The following is a 23,744-nucleotide window of genomic DNA, read 5'->3' on the forward strand; positions in this document are numbered from 1 at the left end:
AGCGTCTTCAGCTGTGTCCCTACCTGAGCGCCCCCCAACATTTGCAGTGACCCCGGCCCCCCGCCATAGCGGAGCAGCCTGTAAGGCAGGGAACACACTTGACTGTTTTCGTGCGCGTTTTCTGCACAGAAAAACTGAGAACTCATGTTAATCAATGGGCTAGTACACACTTACTGTGTTGTTCGCACGCAGAAAAAAAACTGACATTCTCCATCCTGATTCTGCACATTTTGGCAGTTTCCTCTATCATTTACATCAGCTGCTGTGAAAAAACGTGTGCGTTTTCCTGCATGAAAACACACTTGATATGCAGAAAAAGTATGCAGGAAAACGCGCGCGGAAAACTGAAAGTCAAGTGTGTTCCCTGTCTAATTGTTAGCTTTGTCCCAGCCCCTGGCATGTGCAGTGTGGTTTGGTCACAAATTTAGCCATGGCTGTGTCCCTGCCCCCCTGCCAGAGCAGAGTGGCATGTACTTGTTTGCTTTGTCCCAGCGAGTGCCCCAGCATAGGCAATGTGGTTTGGTCGCAAATGTAGCAATGGTTGTGTCCCCGTCCACTCACCAGAGCGGAGCGGCATGTAAGTATCAAAAGTGTGGAGAAGTAAAACAGGTCGGGCACTGGTTGCAATTATCCAGTGTTAGTTTAACCACTTGAGGACCACGGTGTTAAACCACCCTAGTGACCAGGCCATTTTTTACTAAATGGGCCACTGCAGCTTTGAGGGCTCGCTGCAGGGCCGCACAACTCAGCACACAAGTGATTTCCCCCCCATTCCCCCTCCACCCTTTTCCCAGAAAGCTCTGTTGGTGGGGTCTGATCGCTCCCCCAATGTTTATTTTTATTTTTTTGCAAATATTTTTGCAGGGATTCAGCCTATCACGGCGGATCGGTCCTGTGTCCCCCGGCTGTCCCCAGTACAGCGCTGCTGTAGATCGCAGCGCTGTACATGGTTATTAGACGGCGGTTTCACTGTCTAAGTCTCCCAGCGGCAATTGGATCGGAGCTCTGTTATTCGAGCGGAGATGCGAGCGCATCAACACGCACGCTCTCCTGCAAGCCCCATAAGAAGCCATTCACGCCGATTGGCCTGGAGTGGTCCTGAGGCTGCCGCCGAGTTCAATTGGCGTGGAGCGGTCGGCAGGTAGTTAATCCAGCAAGGTACAAAAGGTTACATACAGTGAGGTGAAAGGGCCAGCCTAACAGCCGTTACGCCGGTCTCCCTGCTTCTCCTTTTGGCCTCTGTTAGGCCAGCCCTTTCACCTTGTAAAACTGTAAATAACCTTTTGTACCGTGCTGGTTTAAACTAACACTGGATAATTACAACCGGTGCCTGACCTGCTTTACTTCTCCACACTTTGGATATTGCTTCTCCTGGGTGGTGAGCACCGTATCTTTCCAGGATCTAGCGTGCTTTACCATAAATTCAGTCTGCATGCGATTGCCAGTCTTGTAGCGGTACCTTTTTGGCATGTAAATATCAGCTGTGTGCTGATCTGATTGCTGCTCTCACAGTATGCATAGTGGTGTACTACGGAGCGCGCTTCTTTAACTCACCATGCCGTCTGTGCCATGGGGCTTCCTCGTCTCTTGCAGTCTTATCTTTATGACTCATGCAGTGGTGCATGTCATGAGAGGCGCCAGTAGAGGGTGTCATAAAGATGAGTCTGCAAGAGACAAGCTAAAGAGGAATCTCTGAGGCATGGACAGGCAGGTGAGTTAAAGAAGAACGCTCCTCTGTGTATTGCCAGTTAATCAGTTTGATCAACAGCTAGTTGCTTTCATTTGCTCTCATAGCTTCCATTTCCAGAGAGAGTGAAGATGGCGAGGATGCCTCGACCAGCTTGTAGCCACAACGGTTTCTTGTGTATTGTCATTGTGTGACATGGCGCTATAGTATAACATCTGGACAGTTTGTGCAGAAAAAATGTGAAGTAATTATTGTAACAGGATAACAGCCTGACGGATATTGCTGTGAGCGCAGCTGTGGTGGCCAAGAGTGGTTGCAAAATAATCCGCTTGCTGCCAAGTGCTGTCCTGCCAATTACGAATTCTGTAGTCATCAGTTCTTCACTCTACACTGATTCATGTTTTGCTTATTGCAGTAGTTTGACGCCTCAACCCAGTAGCCAATAAAATTAACTTGTTGTCTTTGGCTGGCGCATTTCTTTCACGCTCACTTAATTAAAGGGAAAATATAGTGATTTTTACAATTATTTTCACTGCTTAAAAAAATAAATCTTAAAACCCAATTCCAGGAAAAAAATGTTTAACGTTCGGTCCTGGATAGTTTATTAAGGGTTTCGAACCTCTTTTTTCCACCTTTGTGAGAACTATCTTCATTTCCTGCCCAGGCAAGAGGTGTCAAAATATCTTCAAGATTGACTAGAGATGGTAACAGATAAAACACTTTTTTTATTATAGTTTAGCAAGGGGGCGACTTAGAAACGAGGAAACAATAGCAGAGACCAGAACTGCTAGCCTTGAACGCTTTTCAAAAGCTTTCAAAAGCTAGCTTTTAAACGCTGGCGTTTGAACGCAATGCCAAGCAAAAGCTCAGCAGACGCCCGTGTGAACCAGCCCTAAGTATTTTCTTTTCGACCCAAGCTTTCGCTCCGGTTCACTTTAAAGGACAACTATCACAAAAAATTGTAACATTTGAAATGCGTACATATAAATGCACATTTCTTCTACAATAAATTACTTTTTTCCCTATGTGGCTGTCACTGAAATTTTGTTAGGTCTGTCAGTTTTAGACTAGTCCATCTCCTTATGAGGGAATTTTCAATTTATTTACGAAAGTACTTACTAAACTGTAGTTGCTCAGTCCAACTGTTAAAATAGTGTGCAAACAAGCTGGGTGCCCTCTTTTCAAATATCAATTCAATGAGTGCTTTTGTAAATAATAAAGGTAAAAGTGAGATTCTCCTATAATGATGTAGACACGTCCAAAATAGGTCTCAAGGGTTTTTTGGGTTTTTTTTAATATACATTTTGCTTTATAAAGGAACATATACAATCGTGAGAGCATTAGGTTGTGGTATATGGTTAAAGGTTTACTACCTAAGCACTCCCCCTAGGTTAAAGCGGAACTTTAGATCTAAAATAAACACATTTGTTTCACTTACCTGGGGCTTCCCCAAGCCCCCAGCAGCTGTCCTGTCCCGCGCCGGTCCTGCCTGAGCCTCCGCTCTCTCACCGGCGATCCATCCCGTACCTCGACTAGTAACTCTGCAATAGCGGGGAACGCGAAGAAAGGATACGCGTGGTCAGAGCCGCGCAGTGGCCCAACGGCAGAACCCAAAGTAGCTGGCCGCGGGAGAACGGAGAGTCGTTGAGGAGCGTCGCGGGACAGGACGGCTGCTGGGGGCTTGGGGAAGCCCTAGGTAAGTGAAACAATGTGTTTATTTTATATCTACAGTTCCGCTTTAAAGAGAGTCTGAAGCCAGTTTAAAAACTGCTTTTTACCTTTTATTTATGTTAGGCATGTTTGCCCCTGTTGAAACGCATCTATCACACGGCATAACAAGGGTTTTTACCCCCCAAATCCCCTGGGGCAAACTGCGGGGAGCGCTTCCGTAAGAGGCAGAGCTTTTGGCTGCAGCTCTGCTTCTACACGTGTCTATCAGCGCAGATCGCCGCCTCTCCCCGCCCCTCTGTCTTCCTTCACTGAGAGGGGCGGGGGAGAGGCGGAGATACGCGCTGATTGACGCTCATGGAGGCAGAGCTGCAGCCAAAAGCTCTGTCTCCCAAAAGCTCTGCCTCCCTGGGCAGCAAAATCCATGACCAAGAAAGTTGTGGATTTTGCACAGGGGTTATGGGGGCGGGCGTAAAAAAAACCCTCGTCCTGCTGCGGGATAGTGGCGTATTAACAGGGGCAAACATGCCTAACATAAATAAAAGGCAAAAAGCCATTTTTTAAGTGGCTTCAGAGTCTTTTTAACAGGGTTGATTGGAACTAAAAAGCATGCTCACTGGATAGATTCTGTTGAAGAATTTAGTCCTAAATCTATCATATCTGTCAGCTTTTTACTACCTACTTTAAGTGATAGCAACATAGTGGAAATGTAATTTATAACACGTTACTCTGGGAGAAATGTACATTTTATATGTATGTAGTAGCAGTAGGGTATTGTACCGTGTTAGCCATCAGTAAAAGCAAGAATTAAAACTTCTTGCTTTTATATGTATGTATTTTAATTGTAGAATTTTTGCAATAGCTGTCCATTAAGGTACGTACCAGACGCAGAAAAACTGTTGCCTGCAGTGATCAGAAACCGCAAAGCTCCATGAAGGTCCCAGAGACACAATCGCGGGAGCCATTATAGAGTAATGACTGATGTATATCCTTTATGTAGACAGCAGATAATTCAGATACAAAACTGATATGAATTTTCTACCTGATGTCAGTCAGCATTGTCATGCTGGCTCATTTCATATGACCCTGTGTGCAAAGTGGATTGTGCCACAAAGTAGGGGTGGTTGTTGTGAACTGTCGATGTGCATACCTCCTACTGATTACATTATGTATAGATCAATAATTCACCTCCCATGTTTTAGTTACTCTAGTCTAAAACCTGTTTAATTTTTTAGATCATTCATATTTGGTAACGCAAATGGACAATGCATTGCCTGTAAATATATATTTTGCTTTTATTTATATTGTTTGCTTTCTTATTTTTAATTGTACTGAAATTCTAAAACCCTGTTTTGGTCCTCTAGTGAATTAACATGAAGCTTGTTTTGATAACATGTGAGTTTGGTTTATTTGAGATGTTGTTGGATATACTGTATGTTCCATTCACTATCACTGTCTGCATCACTGTGTGCATTTTGTGCTGTGTCTGTCTCCATTTCATTTATGATATCAACATGCTTTAAACCTTTTCTTGACAGACATTGTTGGGACTGCTCGCCCTGATGAGAAGGCCATCATGACCTACGTTTCTAGCTTCTATCATGCCTTTTCAGGAGCCCAGAAGGTATCCCAGGGTTCCAAGCTGTATATAGCCAGCACTTTGTTCCTGTCGCTAATGTGCACGTCTCTCCTCCTTTTCTCTGTTTTAGAATCAGGATGCTCATTGTTTTGTTTGGCAGGTGTTCAGGATTGTGACAGAGTGCCAGTGATCTCCTTCCTGCATAGTGCTCCAGCATGTCACATACCCTCCTAGTTTGCTGAATGTAAGGTGCCAGCACTTCTCAGCCCTAAACTAATAAAGAGATGTTACTAGGCAAATGTTTTTTCCTCTCCTATTTGACTAGAATAGTATAAATTTAGTCATTCGGGCCCTTTAACATGTACTGCGTCACGTCACGTTGCGGTACTCTGCCCCGCCGCAGCTTGTCACAGTGGGCATTAAAGTCTGAGACATAACACAATCTGCAGCGCATTGACAGAAGTGCTCTGGGCGCCGCGAGAGTAACGCACAAGTTGCCGTGCATTACCCTGCGACTCCTGGAAGTTGCGTGTTAATTTTTTATTCCCCCCCCCCCCTTCAGCCACACTGCGGGTATAATGCGCGATGCAACTTTTCCGCTATGGTGCTGTGTGACTGTTCTGAATCCCACCACTCCCTCACCGGACACGTATAAGAGGACCCAGTGTCTGTGTGAAACCTTTTTAGAACCCAAATTTCAGACAAAAATGTTATCTTTTTTTTTTTTTTGTCAGTAGGTAGGCAGCTTGTTTTATCTGTCTGAAAGATACTGGCTAGGTCTTTTTCCCCATGACTCCCAGGTCTCCATCGTAGTGTACCTGTAATTGCGTATCCTGCATGTGATTTTTCACGTTCATTCCATGACTTTTTGGATGAAGCCGAATGCTGTGCTATTTAAAATCACGAATACTAATGCCGTGCATTTCCTAAACAGACTACCCAAGCAGCTCGGGGTGACCCAAAACCATTAGGAAAGTATAGGGGACCAAAAGAGACCGGAAAGCCCTCCAACTAAAAAAGCAATGCTTAGTGTGATTTGCCTTCCTCCAACTGAAGGTATGTGCAATAATTCAGATACAAGTGTGTAACTGTGGTTACCCACAATGCACTACTGCTGAATGAGATAATTTGCATATTCAGCAGTGGTGCATTATGGGTAACCACAGTTACACATTTAAATCTGAAGTAATGCAAATACCTTCTGTTTAAAGAAGGCATTTCCTAAACGTGGCCATTGACTTCAATGGCCAGTGTTAGATATGTGTGTTTTGTTGTTCGTGGCAAAACGCCCCCGATTCCAGCAAATGTGTTCCCTGCTTTAGATTCTAGATTGCCTGATGTAAAACAAATTGATTTGAAGTATCTGGTTAGCCTCTCCATCCAATTTCCAGTATGTATGAATTTGTGCTCTGATTCCCGCTCCATGGCGTACTACTTCCCCCACACACATTCTCCCTTCTGTCCTAGCAATGCCCCACCTTCCCTCTGGCTCCTGCACCGAATACTAACCCCAGCCCACCCAAATAACAAGAGAGCTCCAAATTAATTACCTAATGTAGAGATCCAACGGCAAGATTGCAGGCGCAGAGAATGACCAATGTATGCTCCAAAATCAATGGTTGGAAGTAATGGGGATGAGATTACACCACTGTGTTACCTCAGTGTTTGGTAGTCTAGTGCCAAGGTAGGTTTGGCTTGGCTGTGTTGTGCTTCCCATTTAAACATATGTGGCAATCACCTCTGGCAACTGATCCTGTAGTACAATACCTCTGTGCTTGATGGTTTTGATTCACTTCCTTTCAAAGTGACTGCCTGTACCACAGACCTCCATAGCTATAAGTGCAATGCTTAACTGCTGACTAATGGTACAATGCCCTGTCCTTGTGTCCCTGATATGTGGCTGAGCATTGCAATGAAGATTCTAAATTATGAAGCCACTAGTATCCATATAAGCAGGAAGAGTTTAGGAGACTTATCCTCCTGTCACTCATAGGCAAGGCTGGGCCGAGGTAGAGGCGAGAGAGGCGCCAGCCTCAGGGCGCAGTGTAGGAGGGGGCGCACAATTCACTCAGCTTTCATTCCACTATTGTGTTTGAAGCAGAGAAATAAAAAAAAGGGATACATGGCAGAGACTGCAAGCCAGATAACTAGAGTGTTGGGGGCCTAATAGCAATCAGTGTGTGACGGCTGGAGTGGGAGGGATTAATACTCCCCCATTTATACTCAATACTCAGCCATTTATACTAAATACTCCATCCCCCTTATACTAAATACCCTCCCCCCCCTTATACTAAGTACTCCCCCATTTATACTTAGTACTCCCCCATTGATACTTAGTACTCCCCCATTGATACTAAATACTCCCCCATTGATACTAAATACTCCCCCATTGATACTAAATACTCCCCCATTGATACTAAATACTCAGCCATTGATACTAAATACTCAGCCATTTATACTAAATACTCCCCCCCCCCTATACTAAATACTACTCCCCCCCCTATACTAAATACTCCCCCATTGATACTTAATACTCCCCCATTGATACTTAATACTCCCCCATTTATACTTAATAGTATATACTAAATAATATACTAAATACTCTCCCATTTATACTAAATACTCCCCCATTTATACTTAATACTCCCCCCTTATACTTAATACTCCCCCCTTATACTTAATACTCCCCCCTTATACTTAATACTCCCCCCTTATACTTAATACTCCCCCTTATACTTAATACTCCCCCCTTATACTTAATACTCCACCATTTATACTTAATTCTCAGCCATTTATACTTAATTCTCAGCCATTTATACCTAATTCTCAGCCATTTATACTTAATTCTCAGCCATTTATACTTAATTCTCAGCCATTTATACTTAATTCTCAGCCATTTATACTTAATACTCTCCGATTTATACTTAATACTCTCCGATTTATACTTAATACTCTCCGATTTATACTTAATACTCTCCGATTTATACTTAATACTCCCCCCTTAATACCCCGCCATTTATACAAAATACTCCGCCATTTATACAAAATACTCAGCCATTTATACAAAATACTCCCCCCCCCCTTATACTAAATACTCCCCTCCCCCCCCTATACTAAATACTCCCCCATTTATACTTAATACTCCCCCATTTATACTTAATACTCCCCCATTTATACAAAATACTCCCCCATTTATACAAAATACTCCCCCATTTATACAAAATACTCCCCCATTTATACAAAATACTCCCCCATTTATACAAAATACTCCCCCATTTATACAAAATACTCCGCCATTTATACAAAATACTCCCCCCCCCCCCCCCTATACTAAATACTCTCCCATTTATGCTTAATACTCTCCAATTTATACAAAATACTCCCCCATTTATACAAAATACTCCCCCATTTATACAAAATACTCCCCCATTTATACAAAATACTCCCCCATTTATACAAAATACTCCCCCATCTCCCCCATTTATACAAAATACTCCCCCATTTATACAAAATACTCAGCCATTTATACAAAGTACTCCCCCCCCCCCTTATACTAAATACTCCCCCCCCCCCCCCCTTATACTAAATACTCCCCCATTTATACTTAATACTCTCCGATTTATACAAAATACTCCCCCATTTATACAAAATACTCTCCCATTTATACAAAATACTCCCCCATTTATACAAAATACTCTCCGATTTATACAAAATACTCCCCCATTTATACAAAATACTCTCCCATTTATACAAAATACTCCGCCATTTATACAAAATACTCAGCCATTTATACAAAGTACTCCCCCCCCCCTTATACTAAATACTCCCCCCCCCCTATACTAAATACTCCCCCATTTATACTTAATACTCTCCGATTTATACAAAATACTCCCCCATTTATACAAAATACTCCCCCATTTATACAAAATACTCCCCCATCTCCCCCATTTATACAAAATACTCCCCCATTTATACAAAATACTCCCCCATTTATACAAAATACTCCCCCATTTATACTTAATACTCCGCCATTTATACAAAATACTTCCCCCCCCCCCCCCCTATACTAAATACTCTCCCATTTATACTTAATACTCTCCGATTTATACTTACGGTAATACTCCCCCATTTATACAAAATACTCCCCCATTTATACAAAATACTCCCCCATTTATACAAAATACTCCCCCATTTATACAAAATACTCTGCCATTTATACAAAATACTCTGCCATTTATACAAAATACTCTGCCATTTATACAAAATACTCTGCCATTTATACTTAATACTCTGCCATTTATACTTAATACTCTGCCATTTATACTTAATTCTCCCCCATTTATACTAAATACTCCCCCTAGTACTAAATATTCCCCCATTTTAGGAGATGCTGACTAGTGTGTGGGTCTCATTTGGCCTGTGGTGTGCTGCTACTCTTTGGGTCCTGGTAGCAATTGGTACAGAGCACTACTGCTTTAGTGTTTTATCTCGATTGACTTAATTTCTTTTCTATACATATGTGTAAACTTAGTTTCTGTTAAATCAGAGCTTTCTGTTGAGTACTTTTTGGTTTACTAGTTTCTTCATATTACATTGAGTTTATCTTTCTTCAGAACCCAATTATTTCCTAAAGGCCCATACTCACGAGTGACATTTGTCGCCGCAACACGCGGCGCGCGCGTGTTGCGGCGACAGGTCGCCCGTGAGTATGGGCCGCCGCACGCGCGCGCACCCCGAACTGTCGCCCGTCGCTTATGTCGCCAGGCGATTGAAACTTTCAATCGCATTGCGACAGTCGCCGCTGCCCCCCCGCCGCAACTGTCGCTAGTCCGCGTGAGTACGCGGACTAGCGACAGCAACCTCCATGTAGGTACATGGAGCTTCCGGCGGGGGGGGGGAGGAACGTCAGCGACAGCTTCCGCCTTGCCGCTGGTCCCTCTTCCGCGTGTGTACGCGGAGGGACCTGGCGAGAAGCTGTCGCCCACACGCTCACGTGTGCTGGCGACAGGCCACATTTCTCGCCCGTGAGTATGGGCCTTTACACTGTTACATATTAATACAATTAGCCACCATATGTTAGCAGGATTTGAAATTAAGGTCATAGGAATCAAAAAAAACTTTTGGTTCCTAAAACTTGTATACATAAAATGTAGGTACTTTCCTTTGGGAGATGCCTGCTTAGTTTGGACAAAGCCAAGTTCTCTATTCTGGGAATGATCTTCTGTCATTCCTGGAAGCTTCAGACTTAATGGCACAGATATCACAAGCTTGTTGATTTGAACAGAGGTCATGCCCCATTTATTACACACATTAGATCATGTTAATGAAAGTACATACTGATAATCTGCCTGTTATTTGGGCTCCAGCTGATGACAGCAGGAACAATATTGTTAATGTGCGGTTACCAATATTCAGGGCCGGATTTAACATAAGGCACTGTAGGCACGTGCCTACAGGCTCCTGATGACTGAGGGGCGTCTCACTCCCTTCCCCCAGTGCCTCTCTCCTTCCCTATGCTGAGTCCTGAGCAGAAGGTAAATGAGAGTTTAGTCACATGGCTCTCAGCATTCCACTGACAACATCCCCAGTTAGTTGGGGCACCACTAACTACTTAATACTGAAGGTACGTCTGGCTACCTAATGCTAAGGGGCACCTGTAGCTACCTATGACAGGTAACAGAGGAGTGGCAGCTGGGTCAGCCAGCACACTTGCGGTGCAGTTCAGTGGGGGTTTGTGGGTTCCTGGAGGGCGAAGTTTAGTGTGCCAGGATATCTGTGCCTATAGGCTCCTGTGATGTAAATCCGGGCCTGCCAATATTGTATTACCAGCTTAGCGATGGTGCAGCCATCACCTTTATCTGCACTTCAAACAAACCTCCCCTTTCCCTGTCTCCTAACACTAAACCTCCTATACCTTACCATAACCTCCATGCTTAGGCAATAATCCCCTTCCATGGTATTCATATATGGCTGGCATATGGATCTATTCATAAAATGTTCTACAGGACCTATTTATAAAGCAGTGAACAGGAAATTCAGCTGTGGACATTTTTTGGTTTTCTACATTTTAGAAAAATGTCATTACCATCCAAATATTGTCCTCCATTTTTTAGTTACCTGTTATTTATTACCAGTAGTGTGCATACATTCGGGGGTCCGCGTTAATATGTGGTAATCCCCTTCTGGCCGAGTTCCAAACAGGAAGTGACACTCGTTCGCGGTCACTTCCTGTTTCGGCAATACAAAAGTGCACAGAAGTGTATTGTGAAAAATATGCTTCCGCGACCGTACTGCTTTTTTTTTTTTAAATCCCTGCATGGACATAGACTTACATGACTTCTGGTCCACTGCAGGTCGTCACAGAGGTCGTTCAGCTGTGTGCACTCGCGTTAGGTCGGGGACTTCTGGTGCACTGCACCGCATGCTGTATGAAAGCACCCGTAGGCTTTTATTAGCATAGCGGTAAGGTTTCATAGCAACCAGTTTGGAGCACAGATTGACCATGAGATTTCACCTTAAAGGGAACCTGACATGAGAGGGATGTAGAGGCTGACCTATTTATTTCATTTTAAACAATGCAAATTGCCTAGCTGCCTGCAGATCTTTTAGCCATAAGGCTCATACACACACCTCAGTCAAGTGAGACGAGCGATAAAGACCACTTCACCCAATAATCAGGCATGTGTACAACCGCTCCGGACCCGTGATTCGCAAGCGATTAGTCCGGCAGATCTGCCCACCCCCAGCAATGGCTGATTCTATTTTTTTCTCCCCTCCCCCATCCTGCTGTTTGACATCACACATGCGGCGCTCTGACTGTCGCCCCCCTGCATAGCAACATGGCGCATTGTCACCTACAGAGCTTACACAGCTCTGTGCACCCCGCCCCAGTGATGTCCCCCCATGAGGATCAGCTCCTGATCCACAAGAGGCGACATTAATCACATGTGTGGATGCACCTATAGACCCTAAATATGCATGCAGTTCAGATGACACAAATCTGAGAAGATTAGCTACATGCTTGTTTCAGGGGTGTTATTTAGACACTACACATGCCAGAATGATTATCTGGACTGCCAGGCAACTAGTTTAAAAGTAAATAAATATGGCAGCCTCTGTATGTCTCTCGCTTCAGGTCCCCTTTATAGGCCACCTGTGCTTCATAGTGGATGCAAAGAAGCTCAACTTGGTAGTTGCACTGAGCCGGAGCCCTTGTGACTTATCAAATCCTGTAATAATCTGCCCGGTAGCATTAACCTTTGGTACTCCCTTCTTATACACAGTATGAGATGACTGCTTTTTTTTAGATACAAAAAAACATAACTATGTAAGCCAGCTGTAATAAGTTTAATGCTCAATCCTTGTGATGTAAACAGCTGAAATAAGTGAATTGTGTTTCCCCTGCTCCAAATGTGGAATTTCCCTTTAAAAAAAAAGTATCACTTGTTGATGGCGGAGTATGTTTAGTGATGCGTTGTGATATTCATAAGATATTTTTCTCACTTTATATGGTAATGTGAATAACGATCCTGATTTTTCTTCTAGCGTGTGTAGAAATGAATTCTTTAGACACCCTTCAATGTTTGATTGCTCTGGATTGCACATTCATGTTTTATTCATTTTAGGAGCGTGGGTGAAATGACTGGGATTCCAGCAATTGCCTTTTGTCCATATTTGCTCATGTGACGTTATACTATTGTTGTCGTGTTGTTGTGTTCTGTGTTTGTTACCACCTGGCATAAATTACAAAACTGCGCAGAGCAACTTTACCCAAAACAGATTGTGTAGTGCTGAAAGACCACTGGGGCGAGGGCCTTATCTGTGTCTGATAATGTGAAGCCCTTATGAGCAAAGAGAAATCTGTTATGGTTTGCAGATTTTGTTTTTATTTTATTACTGTAATACTGTACATCACCATGCTAGAACCTAATTATAGGGTGCGTTCAGAAACATACTCTGGCCTCATTCACATTGTGTGCGTTCAGACACATACTTTGGCCTAGTTCACATTGGGTGCATTCAGACACACATTCGTTCACATTGGGTGTGTTCAGAAACATAATCACATGGGGTGAGTTCAGAAACCTACTCAGGCCTCATTCACATGGGGTGCGTTCATAAACCTATTCAGGCCTCGTTCACTTTGGGTGCGTTCAGAAACATGTTCAAGCCTCATTCACATTTGGTGAGTTCAGAAACATATTCAGGCCTCGTTCACATTGGGTGCGTTCAGAAACCAACCCAGGCCTCGTTCACATTGGGTGCGTTCAGAAACCAACCCAGGGCTCGTTTACATTGGGTGCGTTCAGAAACCAACCCAGGGCTCGTTTACATTGGGTACGTTCAGAAACATGTTCAGGCCTCGTTCACATGGGGTGAATTCAGAAACCTATTTAAGCGCATGATAAAAAACGCATGGGGTTGATGCACATTTCATAATGCATTTTGGTGTGTTGTGGTGTGCTTTTTCTTTAAAAACTGACCCATGCGTTTTACATGCGCTTGAACGCGTTTTTGTTAAGCATGTTTGACAACTGCTACATCAAAAAAGCAAAAGATTTGTTTTCATTTGAAAATGGTTTTTTTAAAGGGGGTAAAAAAAAATGCATCTCCAAAGCGCATTTCTATGCGCTAAAAAAAGCACCCATTTACTTGCATTGCTATGCGCTTCACAGCGCAACGCACAGAAATACGTGCAACACCACGTTTCTCAGACAGTAACAAAGTGCATAGATGTGACCGTGGTACATTAGAATCAATGGAAAAAGCTGTACCCAGCAAAGCGCACAGCTCCATGCACTTTGGAAAGCGTACAGCAATGTCCCCAGTGTGAACAAGGCTGTTTCATTGTTTCTTTTTACTTTAATAAACCCTTTGTGTTTAGCAAATGTTTAAGTTAGAAGTCAGAACTCATGGAAGAGGGTAAAGATATACAGTTTTTCTGAACATTGCTGTATAATTTATATGTTGATAATATTTAGCAAATGTTACAGGTTACAATTATTTTACTCAGCAACGCAAAGCAAAATCTACAAATCAGACTTGAGGCTGCTGCAAAGCCTCATCTGTTTCATCTGTGGTTTTTGGTCTTATGCACCAGCAGTTCAATTTAAAAGTAAACTGAACATGGAAAATCCTTATAGCAATCAGATTAAGTGAATGTAAACAGTTTATAAAGGAAAAGTGGTGTACAGAAAACCTTTTCAGTGTGCTTGCCAGTGCACAACAGCTTGTGTCCTGTCCTATGTAGATTTAGCTGCTGGGAAGCCAGACTAAATTTCCCAGCATTATAGTTGAAAATATGTTGCTGAAGGTGGTGGCAAAGTCCATTGTCAGAGGCAGTGACAAGGGTGGAGCATCTCATCAAGCTGCAGTTACCCTATGCCAGTGCCTTCTTTCCTCGACCCTCCAGCCGTCAGCGGCGACCCCCTCTAAGCTGGCAAGCTACGCGGCCTCCTCATTGAGCCCCCATGCACGCCAGCGTTCTGCGCATGCGCAGTATGGGAGTATCGCTCCTGCACATGCATAGAATACTCCCGGCAACATGAGTGCGATCCGGGTGCACCGCTTGGCTCAACTGGCTGGCTAGATGGTGGCGAAAGGACGGCGCAGGCACAGGATTACTGCAGGAGGCAAGCACAGCTATAAAACGGTAGTACTACTTTACTCCAAACAGTGGTTGCTTCCAGAATTTAACAATTTCAGTCTGGTGTTTAGTGGGACTTTAAATCAAGGTATTTTCTGTATAGCTGTAACTAGTGTGTATGCAGTATTTGGCAATTTCTTTAGTGCACCAGTGTTAAATAATGGTGATAAGACTTATTTTAATACAGTGCAGTGGATGTAAACTTATCTTACAGAACACATTGATGCTACTTCCTACACATGGATTGGCTATACTGCTTTAATTGCTCATAGTTTATGGAGTCTCACACCCCAGCCTAAGTTGCAGAGTGATAATAAACGAGAGAGAACTATCTTCATTGTTAAAAACCTTCAGCGAGGGATTAAGTATGATGGGCAATAATCCTTGCCACAATTTGTTTTTATTTATTTATTTTTTTAGCTCTTCTAATCAGTGAGCTACATAGACCTGTTTAGGCTTACTGCAGGTTACTGACTGTTATAGGAATACATGTATAAAAATATGTTGGTACAGTAGCCTGTAGAATATATGATTGTGTTTTATTCACTATAACATATTAGGCTTGCCTGGGCATATGCAAGTGAATATAGGAAAGGCCCAATGTCTATCTTATATAGTTCTTTTAAATGCATAAGGAGGGATAGACCAAATAGAAAAGTGCATATCAGCCAGTATATAGTATAAAGAGTACACACCAAGCAGTGTACATTAAATGTTGGGAAGGGTGGGTAGAACAGTGCACATCAGTCAATGTACAATAGAGGTGAGAATGAATAGACAGAACAGTGTACATCAGTATACAGTGGGATGGGTGGATCAGTCAGTATACAGTACTGGTAGGGATGGATAGATGGACAGAATATAAAAGTGCACATCAGTCAGTGTACAGTAAAAGTGAGGTGGGTAGACAGAATAGTGCACACCAGTCAGTGTACAGTAGAGGTGGGGTGGGTAGAAAGAAGCATGCACACCAGTCAGTGTACAGTAGAGGTGGGGTGGGTAGACAGAAGCGTGCACATCAGTCAGTATACAGTAGAGGTGGGGTGGGTAGACAGAAGAGTGCACATCAATCAGTATACATGGATGTGCACGCTTCTATTCTTTCTATCCACCCATCCCACTGTATACTGATTGATGTGGAGTCTTCTGTCTACCCACTCCACCTATACTGTACACTGATGTGCATTTTTCTAATCCTTCTACTCACCCCTCCCAGTCAGTATACAGTACTGGAAGGGATGGGTAGACAGAAGTGTGCACATCAGTCAGTGTACAGTAGAGGTGGGGTGGATTGACAGAAGCGTGCACATCAGTCAGTATACAGTAGAGGTGGGGTGGGTAGACAGAAGCGTGCACATCAGTCAGTAAACATTAGAGGTGGGGTGGGTAGACAGAAGTGTGCACATCAGTCAGTGTACAGTAGAGGTGGAGTGGGTAGACAGAAGCGTGCACATCAGTCAGTATACAGTAGAGGTGGGGTGGATTGACAGAAGCGTGCACATCAGTCAGTATACAGTAGAGGTGGGGTGGGTAGACAGAAGCGTGCACATCAGTCAGTATACATTAGAGGTGGGGTGGGTAGACAGAAGCGTGCACATCAGTCAGTATACAGTAGAGGTGGGGTGGGTAGACAGAAGCGTGCTCATCAGTCAGTATACAGTAGAGGTGGGGTGGGTAGACAGAAACATTGCACATCAGTCAGTATACAGTAGAGGTGGGGTGGGTAGACAGAAGCGTGCACATCAGCCAGTATACAGTAGAGGTGGGGTGGGTAGACAGAAGCGTGCACATCAGTCAGTATACAGTTGAGGTGGGGTGGGTAGACAGAAGCGTGCACATCAGTCAGTATACAGTAGAGGTGGGGTGGGTAGACAGAAGCGTGCACATCAGTCAGTATACAGTAGAGGTGGGGTGGGTAGACAGAAGCGTGCATATCAGTCAGTATACAGTAGAGGTGGGGGTGGGTAGACAGAAGCGTGCACATCAGTCAGTGTACAGTAGAGGTGGGGTGGGTAGACAGAAGCGTGCACATCAGTCAGTATACAGTAGAGGTGGGGTGGGTAGACAGAAGCGTGCACATCAGTCAGTATACAGTAGTGGTGGGGTGGGTAGACAGAAGAGTGCACATCAGTCAGTATACAGTAGTTTTGGGGTGGGTAGACAGAAGATTGCACATCAGTCAGTATACAGTAGAGGTGGGGGTGGGTAGACAGAAGTGTGCACATCAGTCAGTGTACAGTAGAGGTGGGGTGGGTAGACAGAAGCGTGCACATCAGTCAGTATACAGTAGAGGTGGGGTGGGTAGACAGAAGCGTGCACATCAGTCAGTATACAGTAGAGGTGGGGTGGGTAGACAGAAGCATGCACATCAGTCAGTATACAGTAGAGGTGGGGTGGGTAGACAGAAGCGTGCACATCAGTCAGTATACAGTAGAGGTGGGGTGGGTAGACAGAAGCGTGCACATCAGTCAGTATACAGTAGAGGTGGGGTGGGTAGACAGAAGCGTGCACATCAGTCAGTATACAGTAGAGGTGGGGTGGGTAGACAGAAGCGTGCACATCAGTCAGTATACAGTAGAGGTGGGGTGGGTAGACAGAAGCGTGCACATCAGTCAGTATACAGTAGAGGTGGGGTGGGTAGACAGAAGCATGCACATCAGTCAGTATACAGTAGAGGTGGGGTGGATAGACAGAAACATTGCACATCAGTCAGTATACAGTAGAGGTGGGGTGGGTAGATAGAAGCGTGCACATCAGTCAGTATACAGTAGAGGTGGGGTGGGTAGACAGAAGCGTGCACATCAGTCAGTATACAGTAGATGTGGGGGTGGGTAGACAGAAGCATGCACATCAGTCAGTATACAGTAGTTGTGGGGTGGGTAGACAGAAGCGTGCACATCAGTCAGTATACAGTAGAGGTGGGGTGGGTAGACAGAAGCGTGCACATCAGTCAGTATACAGTAGTTGTGGGATGGGTAGACAGAAGATTCCACATCAGTCAGTATACAGTAGAGTGGGGTGGGTAGACAGAAGCGTGCACATCAGTCAGTATACAGTAGAGGTGGGGTGGGTAGACAGAAGCGTGCACATCAGTCAGTATACAGTAGAGGTGGGGTGGGTAGACAGAAACGTGCACATCAGTCAGTATGCAGTAGAGGTGGGGTGTGTAGACAGAAGCATGCACATCAGTCAGTGTACAGTAGAGGTGGGGTGGGTAGACAGAAGCGTGCACATCAGTCAGTATACAGTAGAGGTGGGGTGGGTAGACAGAAGATTCCACATCAGTCAGTATACAGTAGAGTGGGGTGGGTAGACAGAAGCGTGCACATCAGTCAGTATACAGTAGAGGTGGAGTGGGTAGACAGAAGCGTGCACATCCGTCAGTATACAGTAGTTGTGGGGTGGGTAGACAGAAGATTGCACATCAGTCAGTATACAGTAGAGGTGGGGTGGGTAGACAGAAGCATGCACATCAGTCAGTGTACAGTAGAGGTGGGGTGGGTAGACAGAAGCGTGCACATCAGTCAGTATACAGTAGAGGTGGGGTGGGTAGACAGAAGAGTGCACATCAGTCAGTATACAGTAGAGGTGGGGTGGGTAGACAGAAGCATGCACATCAGTCAGTATACAGTAGAGGTGGGGTGGGTAGACAGAAGCGTGCACATCAGTCAGTATACAGTAGAGGTGGGGTGGATAGACAGAAACATTGCACATCAGTCAGTATACAGTAGAGGTGGGGTGGGTAGACAGAAGCGTGCACATCAGCCAGTATACAGTAGAGGGGGGGTGGGTAGACAGAAGCGTGCACATCAGTCAGTATACAGTAGAGGTGGGGTGGGTAGACAGAAGCGTGCACATCAGTCAGTATACAGTAGAGGTGGGGTGGGTAGACAGAAGCATGCACATTAGTCAGTATACAGTAGAGGTGGGGTGGGTAGACAGAAGCGTGCACATCAGTCAGTATACAATAGAGGTGGGGTGGATAGATAGAAACATTCCACATCAGTCAAGATATAGTAGAGGTGGGGTGGATTGACAGAAGCGTGCACATCAGTCAGTATACAGTAGAGGTGGGGTGGGTAGACAGAAGCGTGCACATCAGTCAGTATACAGTAGAGGTGGGGTGGGTAGACAGAAGCGTGCACATCAGTCAGTATACAGTAGAGGTGGGGTGGGTAGACAGAAGCCTGCACATCAGTCAGTGTACAGTAAAGGTGAGGTGGGTAGACAGAAGAGTGCACATCAGTCAGTATACAGTAGAGGTGGGGTGGGTAGACAGAAGCGTGCACATCAGCCAGTATACAGTAGAAGTGGGGTGAGTAGACAGAAGCATGCACATCAGAGAGTGTACAGTACAGGTGGGGATAGGTACAGTAGGGGGTATAGTGGGGGTAAGAATCCATATCGGCCCCTGCTAGTATACATTACTTTCAAACTGTCTGCTCATTTCTGCTGTGCATGCCGAGAGCCATTTCTCCTTTATCCCTGCTCATTCCATGTGACTGTTCTTGCTCTGTGCTTCTTTATCCTTTCAAACCTCTTCTTTTCCTTTCCTGTACAGATATTATAGGGACGCTAAGGCCGGATATGAAGGCTTTAATGACTTATGTGTCATGTTATTACCACGCCTTCTCAGGTGCCCAGAAGGTGAGATATTACTCTGAACAGCTTGCTACATCAGCCGAAGGTCTCATGTCTTCTTGTCCTGTCATTGAGTGAATGCAGAGGTGTATCGCCACATCTGTATGAAACCTGCATGTGTTCCCCACTATGTATATCATCATTCACTTCCCATAAGCTGCTAAATATGTCCTCTGCTCATTCATCACTTGTATTTGGTAAATGCTTCTAAGTTACCTCACCTGTTGCCTTCTTTAGTTGATGGTATTACATGGCCAGTCCAGTAGTGGACTCTCCATCTCCCATATAACTAGAGGCATACCAGTAGCCACAGTGATTGCTATGAAGTCCAGGGGAAGGTGGGGGTTCAGATTGCTGCTAACCTCCTCTTTTTGTGTTCACCTCCTCTTTGCTTCGCTTTCTGACTCTGTCACTTTTACTTCAATTGAACTGAGTGGCTCAAGGAGGGATTACAGGATGTGTGCAGTGAGCAGATTGGGGGCATTTATTCGATGGAGATGCAGAGTCTGCAGGGAAGCGGTGTTGAGCTTTTAAATGTTGCCTGTACACTGGTCTATGTATAAAAGACTTTTTTTTTAAAGAGCGAAGATCCAACTTTCTGATTTAATGTTGTGAAGATTACACATTACACACAGTACTGATTTGTAAATGATGTTTTAACTATGCTTGACCAAAATTAAAATGTTATGTCAACTCTATGGTCAAACTGAATTAGTCAAAAACTAGATAGAAAATGAACAGAATGAACCATCGTTTTTAATGAGGAAAAAAATGTACCAATGTATGAGCTTTTTACTCTGATGCAGGAAGTAAAATCAATGGAGCCTCTATGGGAGAGGTACTGGTATTTTTAATGGTGTATTTGGGAGAAACACTGTCCAGCACAGCTTTGCTGCATACTCTGCAACTGTGAATCTGTGGGGAGCAACGATCATTTCTGCCTCCACACATATACTGTATGGGAGTATGTGTTTCCACATCCACTCATATCAAGGAAGGTAAGGGGCAGATGTTCAATGTTCAAATATATCTACATTGGGGGTCCCCATTTACCTTTACTTATGTTGCCTTCTAAGTCGTAATTACACCTCTACCCTTGTAGTCCTTAAATTGTCTTTAATTCACTGTATTACTGAACTCGGTAAAGCAGGAACCAGAACCTTTTAAAATGTCAATTCACTAAGGCTCTTACTGCATGGAAAAGTAAAGTTACTGACTAGTGAGGTAAATTACTTGTGCGGTAAATAGCTAAATATAGGTCAATTCACAAAGATTAAAGCATTCAGCAAAACAAGTAAGACATCCAGTATTTTACATCCAGCCTGGAGCTGTGGGTAACTAACAAACAGCCATTCAGTAAGATGGAAAGGCAAAGGAACCAGCCAATAGGAGAAGCCACCCTAACTACTCACTTCATTGGTACTGGTGGGCGGGACATCAGAAAATAAACCAAAACCTGAAATGCAGAAGCAGGGCCCATTCATAGAGGTTTCCTTGTAACCCTTTAGCTATGAGCAGGGAAAGACTGATACAGATAATCAGAGGGACTATGCCTTTTACTCTTGTAGGACAGAAGGAGCAACTTGCCACATGTTTTAGGCACTATTACTTGTACTAGAAGAATCAGCACAACTCTGGTCAGAAGTGGGAAAACATCACTGTAGCAGAACACAGCCTGGTGCTGAGACCTTCTCCACTGCTGGTTAGACTTCTACTCTTTACCAAACAGGTCTCAATGAATTGAAGCCATGTTTTCGGTAATTACCAAACTATTATTGCATGTGTAAACATCTTAGTGAATCCAGCAAAAAAGTCTAAAATACTGAATGCGGTATTTTACTGCCCCATTTTTTTTCCCCTGAAGGGTCTTAGTGACTTGAAGCCATATGTCTCAGGTCCTCATTTTTTTCATTGTCCATAGTAGAGGCAAACCAAGTAATTCCTGCAGTAGACAGACGCAGAGTGGCAGTAGTTTTCCCGCCAAACCATATAGAAGGTCAAAGGATTAGATTGTGAGCCCAACTGAGGGACAGTTTAGTGACAAGACAAAATACGGTGTACAATGCTGCATAAGATGTCGGCGCTATATAACGACTAAATAATAATAATAAAAAAGGAGCCTGTATAATCCATGTTTTATATGCCTTTCTAATGATTTTTACAGTAAATTTATTGAGCTATCAAATTGGAACACACCCTTAAGGTGGCCATACATCAGGCAAATTGGTGGCCGATCGACCATGCGAATCGGTTATTATAATGAAAATCTGTGCAGCCAAGTGCATGCCCAATCGACAATGCATTAATCGGTTGGACATTCTGCAAGATGTAGGGCCGACTTGCTCGATCTGGTGCTCAGCAGTAACGGCAAGGGATATCGGGACGAGCAATTAATGCGACAAAACCCCCGATGCTGGCCACCGTTACGTGCTTCCCTTGTGTGAGAGTGGAAAACCTTATATTTCCTATTGGAGAGATTGGAGGAGAGTAAAGAGAGCGCAAGACTTTGGATACATAGAAAGGACACAATTTATATTAGTTAATGGCAATTGCTAAAAGCTAAAGATAGCTTGAAAAGAAGTATGGAGCTGTGGCCTTTGGATTTTGCATTTAGTAAATTAGTCACTTTGGTTCCAGCCAATTCAGTCGAGTGGTTGGGACAGCAGGCAGATTTGGGGTGTCCAAACAGAACATTGGTAGACAGGTGGTGAACCAAGTCTGTGTGAATGCGCTCTTCCAGTAGTTTGTAAGAACAGAAGGAGAGAAAGGCCAATAGTTACAGTGGGTCCAGTGAGTGTTTTGAGAGAATTGGTCTCAAACATGCATGTTTAAATGAGGAGAAGGTGCCAGCACAAAGAAATAAAGAGAAAATAAGGCTGAGAATGCAGGGAGAAAATTATGTAAAGAATAATGTGACCGGCAATATCGCCAAAGGAAAATAATGTCAAGCTTTGGATATTGGGGAGGACAGTACTTGTTCAGTTAAGTAAATGAACCATGTTAGAGTTGAGAGGTACGACTGTGTCAAGCTGTTCCTTGTTTTTGATTTTATCTGTAAAGGATTTGGCAAAATCATCTGCTGATAAACAGAATGAATAACGAGAAGTGGGAGGATGGAGTAGGCAGTTGAAGGCGTTGATAATATTTGGATTATACAGTTCTGAAGATATGACAGAGTAGAAATAAAGTTTGTATCAATGACGACAGAGTTCACCTGAACTGGTGTAAGGCACATATGTATTTCTAATTTAAATTAATTGGAATTGCTTTCACTCTATCCCTGCCCAGCAGTCCCTAATCTGATCAGTATGCCAGGATTGTCATGTTTTTACAGTGCGGGTGATGGTTGGTAAAGGGAACAATGTATACCAGTGTAAAGGTTATGGTATTATGATGAGTGACTCAGAATTTATAGTGAACACAAGTTGTAGGGAACCAGTGAGTGATTTGGGATCAGGACTGTTGACGTTTTGGTGAGCATGTGATCCTTTCACTTGGGGTTATAACAGGAAGGGAGGAGTGGAAAAATTCAATGTGAAATATTGGATGGGTAGTAGAGAGGATTAAGGACTAGGTTTTATATGTCCACCCGGTGAGGGGAGTGAGCAAATGAGCAAAAAGAATTTGTGGCCATGGCATTGTTACCTGTTGGTAAGTCATCAAGAATGATTTCAGAGGTGTCTGTGAATAGAAAATAGGATAGCTAGGCACAGAAGTGGTGTAAATCCTTGTATAAAAAGTGCATCAGGGAGGCCGTGTCAGAGGGCATTATTATTTATTAGTATTTTTATTTTGACCTAGGACATTTAAGAAGTGGCACTAGAAAAGATTGCGTGTGAGTACGTTAGGGGTAGTTTGGGGAGGTTCCTGGAGTTATGAGCGTTAGGCAAAGTATGGAGTGGTGAACTGTGGGAGATGGTATGGAGCTAATACCGATTTACTGATCAAATTGATATTGATCAGTTGATTGCACATTCGCATCGCAGGAAATGTACAGGACCAAATATTAATAATATTTACTATCACCATCCGTATGCTAAAAGACTGATGAAATTATAATTTATTGGTCATTTTAATTTAAGGCATTTGTTTTGTTTTTTTACTTGGTTGGAGTGGTGAAAGTTTGGAACATCTAGTAAATATTTTTGTTACCTGTGTTCTCATTGGAGGTAGGTGGTAAGTTTCTTCCCAGCAATTGTCATTCTACCAACATAAACTAAACTTGCAGGTATTGTTCCCTACTCTGTACACAGCCAGAGGATGGAGAGAATGAATTTGTATTTGTTAGAAAGGCTATTATAAGCTAGCTTCTGCCTTGTGCAGCAATGTAGAATGCAGTAGAAACCTATATTAATCAGCTTAATGGCTAATTACTTTCTTGGCTAAAACACATCAAGAATAACAACAACTTTATTTACAACTCACATTATAGACACAGGATGTAGTAAGACATTTGATACTAAAACACTACACAACCTGTGGTTATAGCTGGTAATGCAACTTACCTAACAGATATGCACATA

The 23,744-nt window shown here is 43.6% G+C and overlaps 1 protein-coding gene across 1 annotated transcript in view; it reads left to right on the forward strand.

Annotated features, from left to right (window-relative positions):
* The window catches only part of LOC137533588 (alpha-actinin-1), a 180,110-nt gene that overhangs the window by 107,124 nt on the left and 49,242 nt on the right, over positions 1-23,744 (forward strand). The window contains exon 8 of the mRNA XM_068254944.1: positions 4,894-4,979. Within this exon, the coding sequence (XP_068111045.1) occupies positions 4,894-4,979 (86 nt within the window). The remainder of the gene's footprint in view (positions 1-4,893; positions 4,980-23,744) is intronic.

Source organism: Hyperolius riggenbachi, chromosome 9 (genome assembly GCF_040937935.1).
Source record: "Hyperolius riggenbachi isolate aHypRig1 chromosome 9, aHypRig1.pri, whole genome shotgun sequence".
Classification (NCBI taxonomy): Eukaryota; Metazoa; Chordata; class Amphibia; order Anura; family Hyperoliidae; genus Hyperolius; species Hyperolius riggenbachi.